The sequence below is a fragment of the Cyprinodon variegatus genome, unplaced genomic scaffold (assembly GCF_000732505.1).
Source record: "Cyprinodon variegatus isolate N-32 unplaced genomic scaffold, C_variegatus-1.0 Scaffold587, whole genome shotgun sequence".
In the NCBI taxonomy this organism is placed as follows: Eukaryota; Metazoa; Chordata; class Actinopteri; order Cyprinodontiformes; family Cyprinodontidae; genus Cyprinodon; species Cyprinodon variegatus.
Genome location: NW_015151040.1, coordinates 466,167 through 482,131, shown reverse-complemented (window position 1 = coordinate 482,131; position 15,965 = coordinate 466,167). Strand labels below are relative to the sequence as shown.

The window sequence follows — 15,965 nt, the reverse complement described above, 5'->3', positions numbered from 1 at the left end:
CAGATTCTTTTAATGGTTTCGATCCACTGCGACACAGGACCATGAAATAATTAAATGCAAACTGAAATAATTATATATATTTTTTAATAAAATGAAGACATATTTTATTAAATTAATGACACATTTATATATTGAATTCCTTATTTATTTAATGAATTACACATTTAATTAATTGTTTATCGCTGTATTTATTTATTTAATTGTGGCACTTTATATTAGTGACGTGGTTTTAATTAATGAATGACACATTTATTTATTTAATTCCACATTTAACTAATTATTGACACATTTAATCATTGATTTATTGCTGTATTTATTTATTTATTTAATTTTGGCAGTTTTTATCCTCCATAAAAATTGTGTTATTTTCTTTCATTTCTTTCCACAGTGAGTGTCCAAGTTTCAGAAAATTAACCACAAAGCTGAGTATTTCAATATTTTTAACATTACGAAGCAGAAAAACTGAAACAAAAGGAAGTAGATTTTGAAACTAGGCCAGAAATTTTCCTGTAAGACTTTTAGGCAAAACAAAAAAAAAAAAAAAAGAAGAGAGTAAGCAATACACACTAATTAACCTACAAGAATAACTAGATTTGTTTTGTTTAAATTAGTTCTGGCAGGGCTGTTAAAAAGCTTTGCTCTGATTTATTTCAAGGTAAAATCTAAAATTCACAAAGGTACAAACAAAAGATTTTTCTTATAAATACATGATCATTTCAAATTTTTTACAACATTTTTAATCCCACGTATTGTAAGAAAAGGTAAAAGCAATTATTGAGATGCAGCAGTTCTCTTTCAGACAGTAATAAATCCAGAGCCTCAATAAATCTATCCACTGCCAGGAAGTAGCATGTTCATCTGGGCTTGAGCCAAAACAAATAAAAAGAAAGACTGTTTTTATTTAAGTGCTCTCAAAGAGAAGAATGGTCCCTAGAAATACATTTTTTATGTTTTTCAATAGCTTTTTTTTAAAGACTGTTTTCCCTGAGAGAACAGCGTTGTTTTCTCTGCCCCCTTTTCCCCGTTATCGATAAAATGTGTCAGGCTGGGAGAAGAAAGCTACGACTGTCAGCTTTCGTGACTCTCCACATGTTCCTGATGTCTATCTGGATGCCGGGCCTCATCCCCATCAAAGCCAACCCTCAGCTTGTAGATCACTCACTGACATAATCGGCTTTGACTGCAGCCAAGTTTTTAAAACTTAAAAAAAAAAGATGAAGAAAACTTTGAAAACAAATGGATTTTTCGGTAAATTATTGCACTTATCAAGCCTTTTTTTACTCATTGTGATCATACAATTCTTCTAATTCATGTCAAACAGACTAAGTAGGTTTAGATATGTTTGTACTAATTCATTATTTAATGCACTTTACAGGAAAATAAATAGAGATAACAATATTATATTTTAAGCAAAAAATGCATTTACAGATTACAGTTTAAACAAGATGTAAAACTTCATAAAAATAATAGCTTTGACATGCTAACAATAAACTAAGGGAGGGACTTTATGTTAAAGATAGATTAAAAAACAAAGCTTCAGACCTGATATAACGATGATGTCAGATGATGATGATATCTGAAGACAATGTAGAATATTGTATGCTCCAGCTAATACCCTCGGTCCTACATTTGGTGCATGTACTGATGCAGTAAAAGTGGAAGTATTTAATGCATATTGTACCTCTCTGTACACTGCTCACCTGTGGTCTATATAGAAAAAAAATCCAGCCTGGAAAGGCTACAGGTGGCCCATAAAGATGCTCTGCGGATAGTTTTAAAAATGGCCAAGATGGACTAGTGCAAGTGAGATGTTTGTCACAGTAAGAGTCAATACCTTACATGCTGTTTTACGAAAGTTAATGTATACTTTTATCTGTGGGATAAATGCATCCGGCAATGATATAATCTTGTCATTTACTGACACCAAACGTAGTGCAATCCGATACCAGTCTAAGCTGTGGAGACACTTCCTGTCTCCTTAAATTTCCTATCTAATTGATACTTGTATTGTACTTTTTATCTTATATAGTTATTGGACCCTGAGTCCAGAATAAAGTCTGTCTGTCTGTCTGTCTGTCTGTCTGTCTGTCTGTCTGTCTGTCTGTCTGTGTAAAGAATAACATTTTTTTTCACATCTCAAGGTTTCATGTAGCTTAATCCAGAGCTGACAAACATGTAAACTAAATGCTGAATAAACTGAATGCTGTTTATCTCAGGAATACTTTAAAATGTATAAAGATTAGGGCTGCGACTAACGATTATTTTGCAAATCGATTAAAATGTTGTTTACTTTTTCGATTAATTATTTAATAATGTGATAGCTGAAGGAAGAAGATTTTTCACAGAATTAAACCAGTTGCGACAAAGACTTTTCCACTTGAGTATTTCTGAATAGAGCATATTGAGGGATAAAAATAGTTTTTTTTTATTATTTTAAATGCAAAATATCTATATCTATATATATATATATATATATATATATATATATATATTTTTTTTTTTACAATGTTTATACAGTTTCTGCTCTAAGTGGGTTGCTCTGTCGACTAAAGCAATGTTTTCAAGTCTGTAGACTCCAGTTAAGAATTAATCAAATACTAACTTAGTTGATGGTTATTTCAATAATCGATTAATCACGATTCATTTGGTAAATTGCTTCAGCTCTAATTAAGACCAATGAAGATTCAGGATTCACTAAATATATTTTTTTATCTATTTATTGACTAACAGGAAGAGAGTGCTAGGATTTAATGATTGGTGTGATTTGATACATTTTCTTGTAGTTGGTCAATCCTATATAACCATGATTATCTTTGTTTGATATCAAAGTTTGTTTGAGAAGCTAAAAATCATGAAAGTGACAAAAAAAGAAAGTATGTTAAGAACTATATAAGGAGACAAATGCTCGTTCAGGTTACTGTAAGTTATTTACGCTCTAAATGAATTAAACGATAGTAAAAGAAAATAAATTCAATTAACTGAGCTAAAGTGCTCTTTAATTTTCTGTAAGCATTTTTGTATTTTATGGTTGTGCACTGAAAGTTCAATGCGGTGAATAGCTGTCTTTCCTAAATGTGAATTTCAGTGGATATTGATGGACTGACTCTGTGTTCTGTCAGCTAAAGTGTGACCAGAATGTCTAAGGCCTTATTTGTCCCTCAGCGCATACTGGCAGTGAATAAACAATCCAAAAGGATTGGGATTCTTTAAGGTCTGAATATATAGCAATGAATCCTGAGTCATACGTTATACGGTTACATAAACAAAGTGATTTATTTCTGGATTAACTACCGAATCACGGAGCCTTTAAATCAAACACTCAAGTGCTATGGGATGCTGATCATTTATGTACAAAAATATGTGTTCACATCACCATCCCTTCAGCAGAAACCACACCACAACAGTTTGAGTTCAAAGATTTATGGAGGAGATTCACTGCTGGTGTCTTTAGTGATGGAGGCTCAGAGTCGGAGCTCCACTGAAGCTGCTAATATACAGTAGAACAAACCCTGTCAAACGATAAATAGCCTGTTGAAAGAATGAGGAAAATGACAGGGATTAGAGAGGAATGGAGCAATAAGAGTCATTAAGCAAGCATGAAAAGAAGAGAGCAGAGATTAATTAAGCATCAAGGAATAAGGAAATAAAGATGTTGTGGATCTTGGAATGAGGGGGATGAGATTAGATGATAGAACAGGGATGAAATGGACGTGGAATGAGAGGGATGATGAATGACGAAGTTAGACGAATAAGCATTAAAAGGGAATAACATTAAAAGATGAGAGGGATGCGGTAATTCGGATAAGAATGCCTTAAAGAATTAGGTGTAAAATGGAATGAGGGAATAATGATTCGAAGGGATGAACTAATAGGGATGAAAATGATGATACGAATAAAGGATGAATAATAAGGGTCACTTTCCTTTTATTAACGGAGATGATGAAAATAGCTGACAAAGAAAGGAGAAGGATGACAGAACAAGGAAGAGAGGGAGGAGGAGAGGGAAGAGGAATGAGATAGGGTAGAGATGTTATAAAAGGTATACGCCATGAAGCCGTCTGGAGGCTGGGATTTAAAAGAACATGATGAGCTGGACAGGTGAGCTGGGTACAAACAGACTGCTGTGTTATTAGAGGTGTGATTCAGGGGAAACTCTGCTCTCAAACTCCAAACCTGAGTTAAACACAATAAAAATGTTAGTTGCTGCTTGTTTTAGTCATGCATTCAATCTTAGCTCGATTTGCCAAAGCATTCAAGCTCAAAGACTGTTTAAAATGTTCGTCATGAAATACTGCCCAACTTTAGATCAATATAAGACATGCCTGCAAAAATCTACCAATCCTTAAGATAAATAAGATTGAATTTTTTGGAGATTGCTCTTAAAATTGTATTAATCCAAACTAAATAAATAGCAAAAATTTTAAGCCACATTATTCCTAGAAACTCACTGAGATTGCCGGCCGCTATCTGTCAGTGGATCACCTTCTTCCTGACAGATAGGCAGCTTCTCCAACATAAGAACTGTCAGCCACTGGAGCCCTCCAGGGACGTGATCTCTCTCCTCTCTCCCTCTCCACGTACACAAATGGCTGCACCTCATCAAACATCGAACCCATCCATGAAACTCCCAAAAACTTGCAGCCAATAATGCTGCGATTGGTCTAATCTAGGACAGACAGATGGTGGATAGGCTGGTGCCCACAGAACCACCTGGAGCTTAAACAGTTAATCAGGAAATGATGGTAGGCTTCAGGGAGATGGTTCTCACACAAAGATAATGTTTGGGACCCAGCAGCAGACCAGTCCGAACTACAGAAACAAATAGAGGATGATTGGGGCTGACCTTCCCTCATCCAGGACTAAAATGGGTCTAATGCTACGTGCAGACTGCAATCAGCAGAAGCGGCTAGTCTACAAGCAAAGTCAATGGTTGACGCGAATCAAGGTGCAGCAAAAGGTCCTGCAGCACGTTTTGAGCAGCAGGAACAGCGCGTAGCTTCAGAAGAAAAGCATCTGAGCAGAATACCCACAACCTGGACATAAACTGTTTAAATCTTTTTTTTTTTTTTTGGAAAAACCAGCCGCCAGATGTCAAATTCCTTAACCTCTTAAGAAACAAATGTATATACATGTATATATTAATAAGGATAAAGTTTTTATTTCTAAACTTTCCATTTATTTTAATTATTATTAAAATAATTACATTTAATTAAAATTGTAATAATTATTATTTATTATTTGTGACAAAGTTTATAAAGGTTAATGGTAACATACAGCATTAGGAACCAGTTGTAACGGAAACAAGAGCTTCCCAAAGTTTCCTAGGCCCACACTGAATGTGTAATAACTGGCACTGAGGGAATCCACATGCCATCTTGGCTGTGTGCATAATACAAAGGGTTTGTTGCATATTTGCAACAATGGGCATCAGGAGTTAATTGTGAGCGCAAACGGCTATTAAAGATGAAACTGATCTCTGATGCTCTGATCTCTGATGCTGCATGAATCTCCCAGACTTTATGGTTATGTACAATGACATTTTGAATTTTTACACTGGTAGAAAACAAAAAGATGCTACTTCGTTAGCTTAATATACTTCATTTTTGGTTTACACCACGTACTTTCTCCTTTTGTTGGAATTTTTTTATTTTATTCTTTTTTTATTTACAATAACAAGACAATGTGACCAAAGGTACAATATGGCATATGTGCAGCAAGTTATTGAGGAAATAATGGCACCATGCATGTCAGTATTTCAGCAACAGAGATGTGTTTTAAGTCAAAGGTGAAAACCCAAGTGTTTAGAACTACCTTTAACTGTTGAAGTTAAACTGTTAACTGAGGTGTTATTAGTTTAAGGTTGTGGTCCAGCTGTTTTATTTGTTTTACTTATGTTTTTTTATCTGTATTCAGATGTTATTGTTCTTGTATTTTTTTTATCTAATTCATTCTATTTTATTGTCTAATTCATGTATTTTCAATTGTCCGTGTATTCAATTGTGCTATACAAATAAGCTTGCCTTGCCCGGTGAAGGAAAAGTCCATAATCAAGTCTGCTAAAGTGCAAAAAATACTGGATGTCAAGAGGGATGAGAGAAAAGTGGCGCATGGAAAACAATATAAATGTTGGTGTTCACTGAAGCGGGAGCTAAACGTACAAAAGCTGCCAAGTTGATGGATGAGTGAATCAGTACTTCCAGCAGTTGGTGAAGGCACAAAATAATGTTTATGCCTGCTGATCGCACCAGGTGCAAAAATTATTTTTAGGGTTAAAAAAGGACAAAGTAAATCCTATCAGGAAGAATGCTTGGCATATATAGTACTACTTGAAGATTATTTCATGTTTCTTTGTGTAATTTTAAAGGCACAGTCTTTGAATTTGCCCAGTTAATGCTTACATTTTCATGGAAGATATTTCAGGACAGATAATGAAATGGCAAGAATGATTCTCTAAAAATGCTGGTGACGATTCTCAGTCATCCAGGTCATAGTCATTCCAAAACAAGGAAAAATAAAACAATCCACTTTGTTCCCATCCAGGAAGCTTTTTCAATTTAACATGTTAGAAATAGCGTTGAGTTCAAGTCTTTATAGACGCGTGGCCCAACACAGAAGACCGACCTACTCGGGACAAGACTCTGCGGTACATCTACACCTTATGGACGGAGGACATTTATTTGATGTTCAAATTTTGGACAGAGAGGATAGGTGGTTTGAGAGGGGCAAAAGGGAAGCCATCTATGGTAAGAAAGAAAAACCAACCTTCTGTAAAAGTTCAAAAAAATCCACTGGACTTGGTTTCCAAGATTTGAAGACGTTAAGGGTCGTTAAGGAGGTATTGTTCACCGGCTGGAGCAGGTAGCTCCAGCCGGTGAACAATACCTCCTTAACGACTGACCTTCAGAATCATAGACAGGTTTCAGATATTACAGGCTAACAATGGAACCAAACGACCCTCTCATCGGTTCCTATTTGCATGTTTCCAAGCGATACAAGGCCTTGTCTATATATAGACTCAAACTCACTGTGGATCCAGACATTTGAATTGAGAAAGCTTCCTGGAGAGGAAGCGAAACGTCTTCAAATCTTGGAAACCAAGTCCAGTGGATTTTTTTGAACTTTTACGGATTGACTAAGACCTGGATGACTATGAATCTTCATCAGCACAAACCAACATTAAACGGGGGGGGGGCGACGACTCAGATTTCAGCTTTTTAAAAGCTACAATTCAGCGATGAATTGAGGTGATTCCTTCACACTATCATTGCAAGCCACCCACCCCATTACAGGAGACCAGAGCACCTCGCATCTTCAGCCAGACCAACAATTCCCTTTAACGGTCCCCTTTTCAGAGACATGCACAGGTTACGGGTATTACAGGCTAACAAGGTAACAAAACGACCCCCATTCCAAAGGGGCGGACCCACTCATCAGGTTCAATTTGCATGTTTTCAAAGCCAAAACTAGGGTTTGCTTTGGTCCATTCTATAAAGCCTCAAACTCAACGCTGTTTCTGACATTTTTTATTGAAAAAGCTTCCTGGATGGGAAGCGAAACGTCTTCAAACTTGAAAACAAAGTCCAGCAAATTGATTTTTTTAACTCTCTAAGATTCTGATGGAAAGTCCCAAGCCATAGAACTTGGTAATGAAGCCCACTGCTGCTAATCTTACAACAACTTCCTGGGTTAATGCAAAGGGTCAGCCAAGTAAAGCATCTTAAAAAAACCAGCGGCCCTAAATTCATTTGAAATTAAATACTAGTGGAGAGGCAATCAGCCGAAAGACAAAAATCCAGGGAAACTCTCAGGGTTTGTTAACGTATCCTCTTATAGGCACGCTCTGAAATCTCCCAGCAAACGTTTGCACTGGAGCGCACAAGCAACATGGGGTGTAGTAAACCTCACCCATGCTCGCTCACTTTCAAATCTAGGGCACGGGACTGCTCATCAGTAAACAGATAGCGGTGACAGATTTAGAAATAAAAGATTAAATGCGTGAGCCGAGGAACACATACAAAAATATCCCCTCTCTGTCATTTACTGAGGCATTTTGCATCTCTTACACACTTAATTAAAAAGGAAAAAAGCTGATAAGTCCCCGGTGCACAGAATAAAAAGAACATTCATTTTACTCTACAGTTTCCAAAAATTACTACAGTGTATGACATTAATGAAAAACTATTAAAACTGCTCTGGTGTTGGCCACAAAAATATTTAATCATTGAAAAGCATAAAAGTTCTCACACACACCTGGAAGGATAACACCAGCAACCGGCCTACTGATGCTCCCTCAGGGGAAGAACTGTATATTTAGAGTCAGGGGATCAAGGTCAAGGCAGGGGGGAAATGCAGTACAGAGATGTGTACATCTGCAGAAATCTAAGGCGATAACAGATCATTCTCACAGTGCTGAAGTATACCTACATTTTGAAACTGCTCACAACCAAAAACTTTTATATAGACTATTGGGATTGAATTTCACAGGTTGACAAACAGAAGTGCAAAATTCTGAAAGCAGAAAAAAACTATTTTTTCTCAAAATAAAAATCTGAAAAGTTCATCATTCATTTGTATTCATCCGCTTTGAGTCTAATAAACATATAGAAAATTATTTTCAGAGTTCCACTGAACAGAAGATTATCTACTTGCTTATGTACAGCTGGTCACGGCAAAGATCAGTTAGGTTGAAAACAGGGCTGGGTTATAAAACTATATCCTATGTTTGTACTGTATGATTTATTGTTGGAATAATCAATGGATCATTGTCTATACCTAAAACTAACATGTTTGCTGTGATTTAATTAATTTAGTGTTAATCAGTAAAAAAAAAGAAAAAAAAAGAATTTTCGTTATGATCAGTGAGTCTGGGAGCAGCCAGTTTTTTCTAACCTGACTCCGCCAGATGAATTTGCTCCGCATATCCATCTGTAATTTTGGGAAGGAGCAAAAATACTGGTTAGCTGATTGGCCTATGTTGGTGATAGCCAGGCTACTCTTGCCGAAACCAGTCGGGAGAAGAGCAAAAACATCTTTTCCTCTGAGAAAAGCCTCCAGAGCAGTGTTTTGCTCTTCTTTCAGTGAAGAAATACTCTGTAATTCCGATAAAACTTGCTCAATAGCCACGCTAACGCTAGTTTCATCGGCTGAAGCCGCCATGTTCTTTAGACTGAACTGTCGCGCTTGTCGTTGCGTCACACCTCAACCCGCCTCAAAGCCAACGCTGATTGGACGTTCGTTTGGTGAACGGCTCCAAATTTTCTTTAACGGAGAGTCTCCAGACTGATTTGCGAGTGAAACCTTGAAAGCTCACGAGATCAGGATGGTCTCATGAGGCTAATTATTTTCCCAAATATAGTAACCCCTCCCTCCTGCCATCTTCCGGCAGTGACGTCACGGTGCGGTAAGCCTAGCGCCATTCTCCCCGCTTTACAAGCAAAATCAATGGGAACTACTAGACACATCTGCAATCAACAACAATTATTGAAGATTTCCAGAGGACTTCACCATTGAAATTCACCAGAGCTATAGTGAAACTGACAATGCCCACGTGCATGGCAGCTGGATGTTGTAATACATCGGGTAAAAGTGAAAGAAAAAATAAAATTTGTTGTTTCACCTTTCCGGTGTATGATCCACCACGGGTTCGTCGTTGGATTGCCAACTTGAAGAGGGAGGATTTGCCATCGAACTTCTGGCCAGAGAAAAAACACATAATGTGTAACCAACATTTGGAAGACGAATGTTTTCAACATGGCTTTAATAATAGTGGGTTGTGACAAACACCAAATACAGCACTGGGACTTGATCAACAGCCGATACCACACCGTGACATCACAAACCAGTAGATGGCAGTAGTGCTTTTTGGCAAACATGGATGTCTCCGTAAAGCCCATTCATATGAAAATTACTCTGAATTAAAAACACGTATCATTTATTGAATACTATGTAATAATTTCCTATTTAAAGTATTTTCAAAATCTGTAATTCTGAATGTGACCGGACTTTTCCTTTAAACTGAAATAGTCTGGCACAACTAAAAATCCTCCAAGACATGGCTGCTTGTTTAAAATGACTTCTCATACAAGATCTGTATATAACAGGAGAAGCTGCGGAGTGTGATGGTTGTTAATATGGGCAGTTGTTCAGGGTGGTATTAGAAAGAGATGTAAATAAACACTAGACAAGAAATTTGAGTTCAGTTTTTCACTGGCAAAGTTTTCTATTTATTCTATTAATCTGTGATCATTTAAGATGTTTTCTCCCTTGTTTGCTGCTTAGAACAAGAAGACATTCAAAATGCCCAAGGATTAAGATAATTTCCCTAATTTTGATTAATCTGGGGGATTGCAGAAGGGGAGGCTCATCTAGGGAGAGGACTTTCCATTACTCAAAAGTGGCAAAAATAAACCTGTCATTGATAGAAAGCTATAAGAAATCCCTTTTGAAGTTTTCCTCCAATTGTTTAAGGGACAGAAAAGATATTCATGATTGGTCTGTTTTTAGATGAGACCATAATTTAACTTTTTGAATTAAATACCATGCATGACGATGGCCCTTGATACACCGCCACCATTGTTAGGCACAGTAGTGGCAGCATCATGCTAGACGTGCAGGACACATACCAAAAAAGACTTGCTTTTACAAAGTACTGACTAAATAATAATTAATGCAACTCCTTTCTGAACTTTCTGTAAAAATAAAGAATGAATATCAGTTTATTTCCCATCTATTTCAGACGTATTCATTATTTTATGTTGATAAATAAAATCACTATGAAATACATTTTTCGTCTTTAATGTAAAAAGAAGTTTAAGGGATATGAGCACGTTTGTTGGGTAACTAAATAGGTAACACCACTCACTGGGGTCCCAGATTAGCTCTCATCGGGACAAGGTAGCGTTTTAATTAAACGGAACAGACCGCCTCCTTGACTATCTGATGGATAAGGGAGGCAGAGAGGGGCGAACACAGCGAGAGTGAGATTAGGAAAATTAAAGGTGGATGAAACAGAAAATAGATCCAGTCTGGGAGGAAAAAACGGAAGAGAATAAACACAGAGAGGCGTGCTGCAACCTCAGAAAGAAACGGCTTATATCATAATAACAAAATGAATAATTCAGAAGCGAACCGGGGGGGTTCGGTTCACTATAATGAGCGTTTTTGTGAGGTCGTAGTTTTGTAACCTAAGCAGACTTTTGAGCGTGTGCATGTGTGTGACTAGGAGAGATTCTGCTGATTCAGTAGGGATGGATGAAGGTGACCCTCTCCTGCTCCTGCTGCCTGTCTACCCTCCTGATATTGATCCCAGTTGTCCAACTCAGATCTCACTCAAGGATACACTTATTGCCTGCTTGACATTTCAAATACGACAGTGTGAAAGCTGCAACTCCACGCCTGCTCATTCAATAGTTGATCTGCCTGCAAAGTTTGAATAAATCACTTAAACGCGCTTCGGTTAATCAAAACAATCTCTAAATGTGCCTGCAGATGGGTCCCATTTCTGGTTAGCATGTTTTGTTGTTGTTTTCATACCAGACTGCACACAAAGAGTCAGGAACTAAGAATAGAGCAGGCTACAACTGCAGAATTCAAATGCAGTGGCTGGGAGCAAAGGTTTGGACCACAGATGGGAGAATGTGCCAGCATAGACCTGCACTGTCAAGGGTAAACTACCTTACACACACCACGCGCACACACACACACACACACTTCCACCTCAAAACAGCTGCATGAATATGCATGATGCCGAAGGACGCTGGAGAAACATAATTAGACAATCAACAACCCCCAGATGACATGCATTACTACGATGCGCCCCTCACTTCATCCTCCCCTCTTGTTAGCAGTAAAAAGGGGGAGTGGTGCTTATAAGTCAACATGAATTTCCACTTACAAGTGGCTCAAACATGGCCGTATTTTTAAAAAGAGGCACAACACAAGCAGGATAAAAATCCAGAGTTTCAGCTTAGCTTAAGTTCACAAAAGATGACTGGATGTCTCCTTTAAAAAGATGTGTGAGGAGGATGAGTGCTGAATGTGCTGACAATCCAACATCACATATAGATCATTCCCTAACAAATGAATTCGATATTCTTATGGCATTATCTTGAATGTGTTAAATTCAAATGACTGTCAGTGCACTTCACTTTGGAACAAACACCTTGCTTTTAAAATAAAGACACACCCTAAACATACAGCGACATACACACACATACACACACCACACTGTCACACTAATAGTGCAGCGAGGCACTTCTGGGCATGCACACACACCTGCCTATGAATTACTAAGAATATTCTAATGTCTGAGCTATTGCTGGCTAAATGGGAGCAGGTGCTTTAAACAAAGGCTTCTATTTAGGTTTCGTTAAGGTAATTTGTAGAGGAGATTGGAAATTTACCGTAAAACAAATATAGGATAGAGATAGAAAAAGTTACATCAGCTGCTAAAGAATCCTGATGCACAAACACAACGAGAGGCAGTTCTTTAACAAATATTGCCCGGTCTATTCCTAGGCTCCCCATTATACCCCCTTATTCTTACATGCATATATAGTTTTAAAATCTAAATTCCTTTTACACTTTTTCGATAACAAGTTAGTAGGTATTTTATGTATTTATGAATGTGCTGCCATTTCTAATTCTTTCAATAAAAGATGCATCTCAAGTGGAGCTATAAAAAACAACACAAGGATTTAAAGCTACAGTGTGTAATAATTACAGGGATATACAGTCAGAAATGTAATATATTATACATAACTATGTTATTTTATCATCATCTACGAGCTCAGCCTCTTAACCTTAATATTTGCGTTGCCTTAGAATTCGTTATTTATAATTACATAGGAGCGGGTCTCGCAGCCATGGAGGCAGACATCTTTGCGCTACGGCAGCGCAGAGCCAACAAACTAGCGATTGCGAGATCGCCCATTACGCTCGAAAGTAACTACGGCAAGTTGAGAGAGATGAACTGAGACGGTACTGACCAATAGATGGCAGTATTATGTAATGAAATACTATCTGTAAAATTATCTATGTAAACAAACCTCATCACTTGAGAAGGTAGGTGATGTGGACGTCGTGGAAGACATTTTGTCCCGTAACGCTCGCCGTACTGTAAGGGGGGAGGAGCGGTGGGGGGGGGAGATGTTCATGTTGCTGCAGTCTGCAGTCTGACCGCTAGATGTCACTAAAAGTTACACACTGTAGCTTTAATGTCATCATTATTGCTACGATGCCAAATAATGGTGCTGCATACCAATAAAATTACAAAAATTGTTGGAATAAAGCTTTTTGTTTGGTTTATCCAAACAAATTAGAGAATAATTTATCTCTTTATTTATTTTTTTTTGGATGATGCACTGTGATACAGTTTGTAGCACCTTTGCCTTGCTGCAAAGAGGTCCTGGGTTCAATTCCATGCCTACTATCTTTCTGCATAAAGTTTGCATGTTCTCCTTGTGCATGCATGGGTTCTCTCCAGGCACACCAGCTTCCCCCCACAGTCCAAAAACATAACTGGTAGGTTATTTTGGATCACTAAATTGTGTGTGCATGGTAGTATTTCTCTGTGTTGCCCTGTGATGGACTGGCGACCTGTCCAGAGTGAACCCACCCTTTGCTCATAGACTGCTAAGCCCTGCTGTGACTCTAACAGACAAGAAGATGGACTGAAAGGTCTTTTAATAGATAAAAACCTTAAAGCAGGTATGGAACATATTTTATTATGCCCACATTTTTCAATCAGAGCACCCTCTTATGGGCCTGATGTAATATCTTAATCTTCTAAGAAGCGAAATGTCACTTTCATCAGCTCAATGCCAGAACTGTCATAATTAACAGAAATAAAAAATGCTTGAAAAACAGGAGTCTGTGTAATAAACCTGTATAAAGTGTTTATCTTATTAGATTGACTGAAATAATTTAATTATTTAGTCATTTTCAGTTTATTGAGAGGTACCTGCAATGCACAAGATCAAAGAATTTTTTCTTTTTTTTTAAGCCCACTGAAATGCATGTACATGCACTCCAAGTACTTATATGGTGGGTGGATCTTTTGCATAATTTTTGCTATTTGATCATCCTGGGTTGCTTACATAGTGTCCCTCACCTCATCTGCATTGTTAGATCAGCTTTTTACTAATCTTCCTGATGACTTTTCGCCTCAGATTAAGCCAGATTGATGGCCAATTAAGCAGAATAATATGTTTATTAGATTAGATATGATTCTTGATGCTTAAGTATTTATTTAACTTTCAATAAATGAACTATAAGGGTTGGTTTCTAAATCCATAATATTTCAGCAGAGGTTCCTGTTTTATCATGCAGCAACCCAAAAAGTTGAGTTGGGAGAAAAAAAAACCTGATTGATCTGGTAATGATGAAGCACTGATTGCCTCCATGAGCATATCTTTTCAGGTTACAAAATTTTAGTTAAAGTATTTTAGATTTTTAAGTAAAATATGATCAAATACATTATAGATTGCATGTACCTTTCATCAATAACACACCCTCTACAGCACTACTGTCCTCCTTAAACTGGGCTTTATGTGGAGTGAGTAGGCAAGCAAATTATTGATAATAATAATAATTTTAGGTGCTACTGATTAAAACTTTTTTGAGACAATCAAAACCAGCTGCTAAAGAAACTCTCATCCCAAACATGGTTGACTTTTTTCTTTTAGACAGAAACTCACTACAGACACCATGCTGTCAGTCACACACGCCCTCACTTGCAACACATATAATTGATTCCTCCCAACAGCTTCTCAAATTTCTCACATTTAGGCAGAAACATGAAAACACTGACCTGCCATGTCGCTGACACACACACATTCTCTTCAAGCAGTTCAGCCTTTCAAAGAGGATCCGTTTGAACGCGTCTATATACATTGACCCTGCTGAGGTTACAGAACAAGCCAGCACTTTAAGAAATATTAGGACCAATCGCTTGGTTTGGAGAAGAAACAGCTGCAGCAACGACAGTCCTGGTAAATTGGTGGGGAGAGACGATCGCCGCAGTTAAAGCCAGGAAAAAAAAGGAGAAAGTCAGACACGATGTGTGCGGCTGATGGGATGTTTGGACACTAGTGATGCTCTGAGAGCGCCGTGGTGATCTGCTGTGGAGAGGAAGAGAGGAGAGAGAGAGGGAAGCCACACACACACACTCACACACACACACATGCATCAGACTATCAGGCAAATCTAACAGCGCCGCTTATAATTTTGCAGCAGCTGGGAGCAAAAAGCGCGCAGGATGGATGATCTTGCTGAAAAAGATCTATTTTAACTTGTGCAGAAGAACCAATTTCCTTACCTCCATATTCGCTTCAGATCATTTCTCTCAGACCGCCCAGGTAGCCTTTTAAAGCAAACATTTAGGTGCAATGAAAGTAAACTAAAATAAAAATCACTTAGGATCCGTTTAAGTTTGAGGAAAAATGTGCTCCTTAAGTGGATCCCAGACGCATTGCTGCAGAAAGCAGAGCTTTTAGGGTAAAACTGCAGAAAGTTCAGTCAGGTTGCTGATCCTGACATGTTCTCTAGATGCAAGTATCTGATGATAGAACAAAGGGAAGGTTACCTTAAGGTGTTCAGGAACACGGCGGAGGGAGGAGAATAAGAGTGAAAACACCCCCCACCCCACCCACCTAGTCCATCTGAAACCTACCTGCATCAACAGCATCGCTCTCTGCTTTTCTTTTGCTTCCAGGACTAAGAAGCGTGAGAACAAGATGAAAACTTGGTTTTTCCCAAAACATGATGTGCACTGGGCCACAAGGAAGAGGACTAGGGCCACTGAATTTTCTTTCTTTTTTTTAAGTTAACTGATTGTTAAATGTAATTTCAATATGATATGAGAAAAAAGTCAGAATTTTGAGATTAAAGTTAGAATTCTGAGAAAAAAGTCAGAATTTTGAGATTAAAGTCAGAATTCTGAGATTAAAGAAATAATTTTGACTTTT

General features: G+C 37.7%; 1 protein-coding gene across 3 annotated transcripts in view; it reads right to left on the bottom strand.

The window, feature by feature from the left end:
- LOC107095940 (membrane-associated guanylate kinase, WW and PDZ domain-containing protein 3-like) overlaps window positions 1–15,766 on the bottom strand; it is an 83,743-nt gene extending 67,977 nt beyond the window's left edge. Inside the window, exons 1-2 of one of the 3 annotated variants that reach the window (XM_015392329.1) lie at window positions 14,810–15,053; window positions 9,617–9,691 (exon numbers count right to left, since the gene is read on the bottom strand). In XM_015392329.1, coding sequence (XP_015247815.1) covers window positions 9,617–9,691; window positions 14,810–14,892 — 158 coding nt within the window. In that variant the 5' untranslated portion in view covers window positions 14,893–15,053. Of the gene's footprint in view, window positions 1–9,616; window positions 9,692–14,809; window positions 15,054–15,316 lie in introns of those variants that run through there. The other 2 variants (XM_015392331.1, XM_015392330.1) reach the window with 2 other exon arrangements.
- Between the last annotated feature and the right edge of the window lie 199 nt (window positions 15,767–15,965).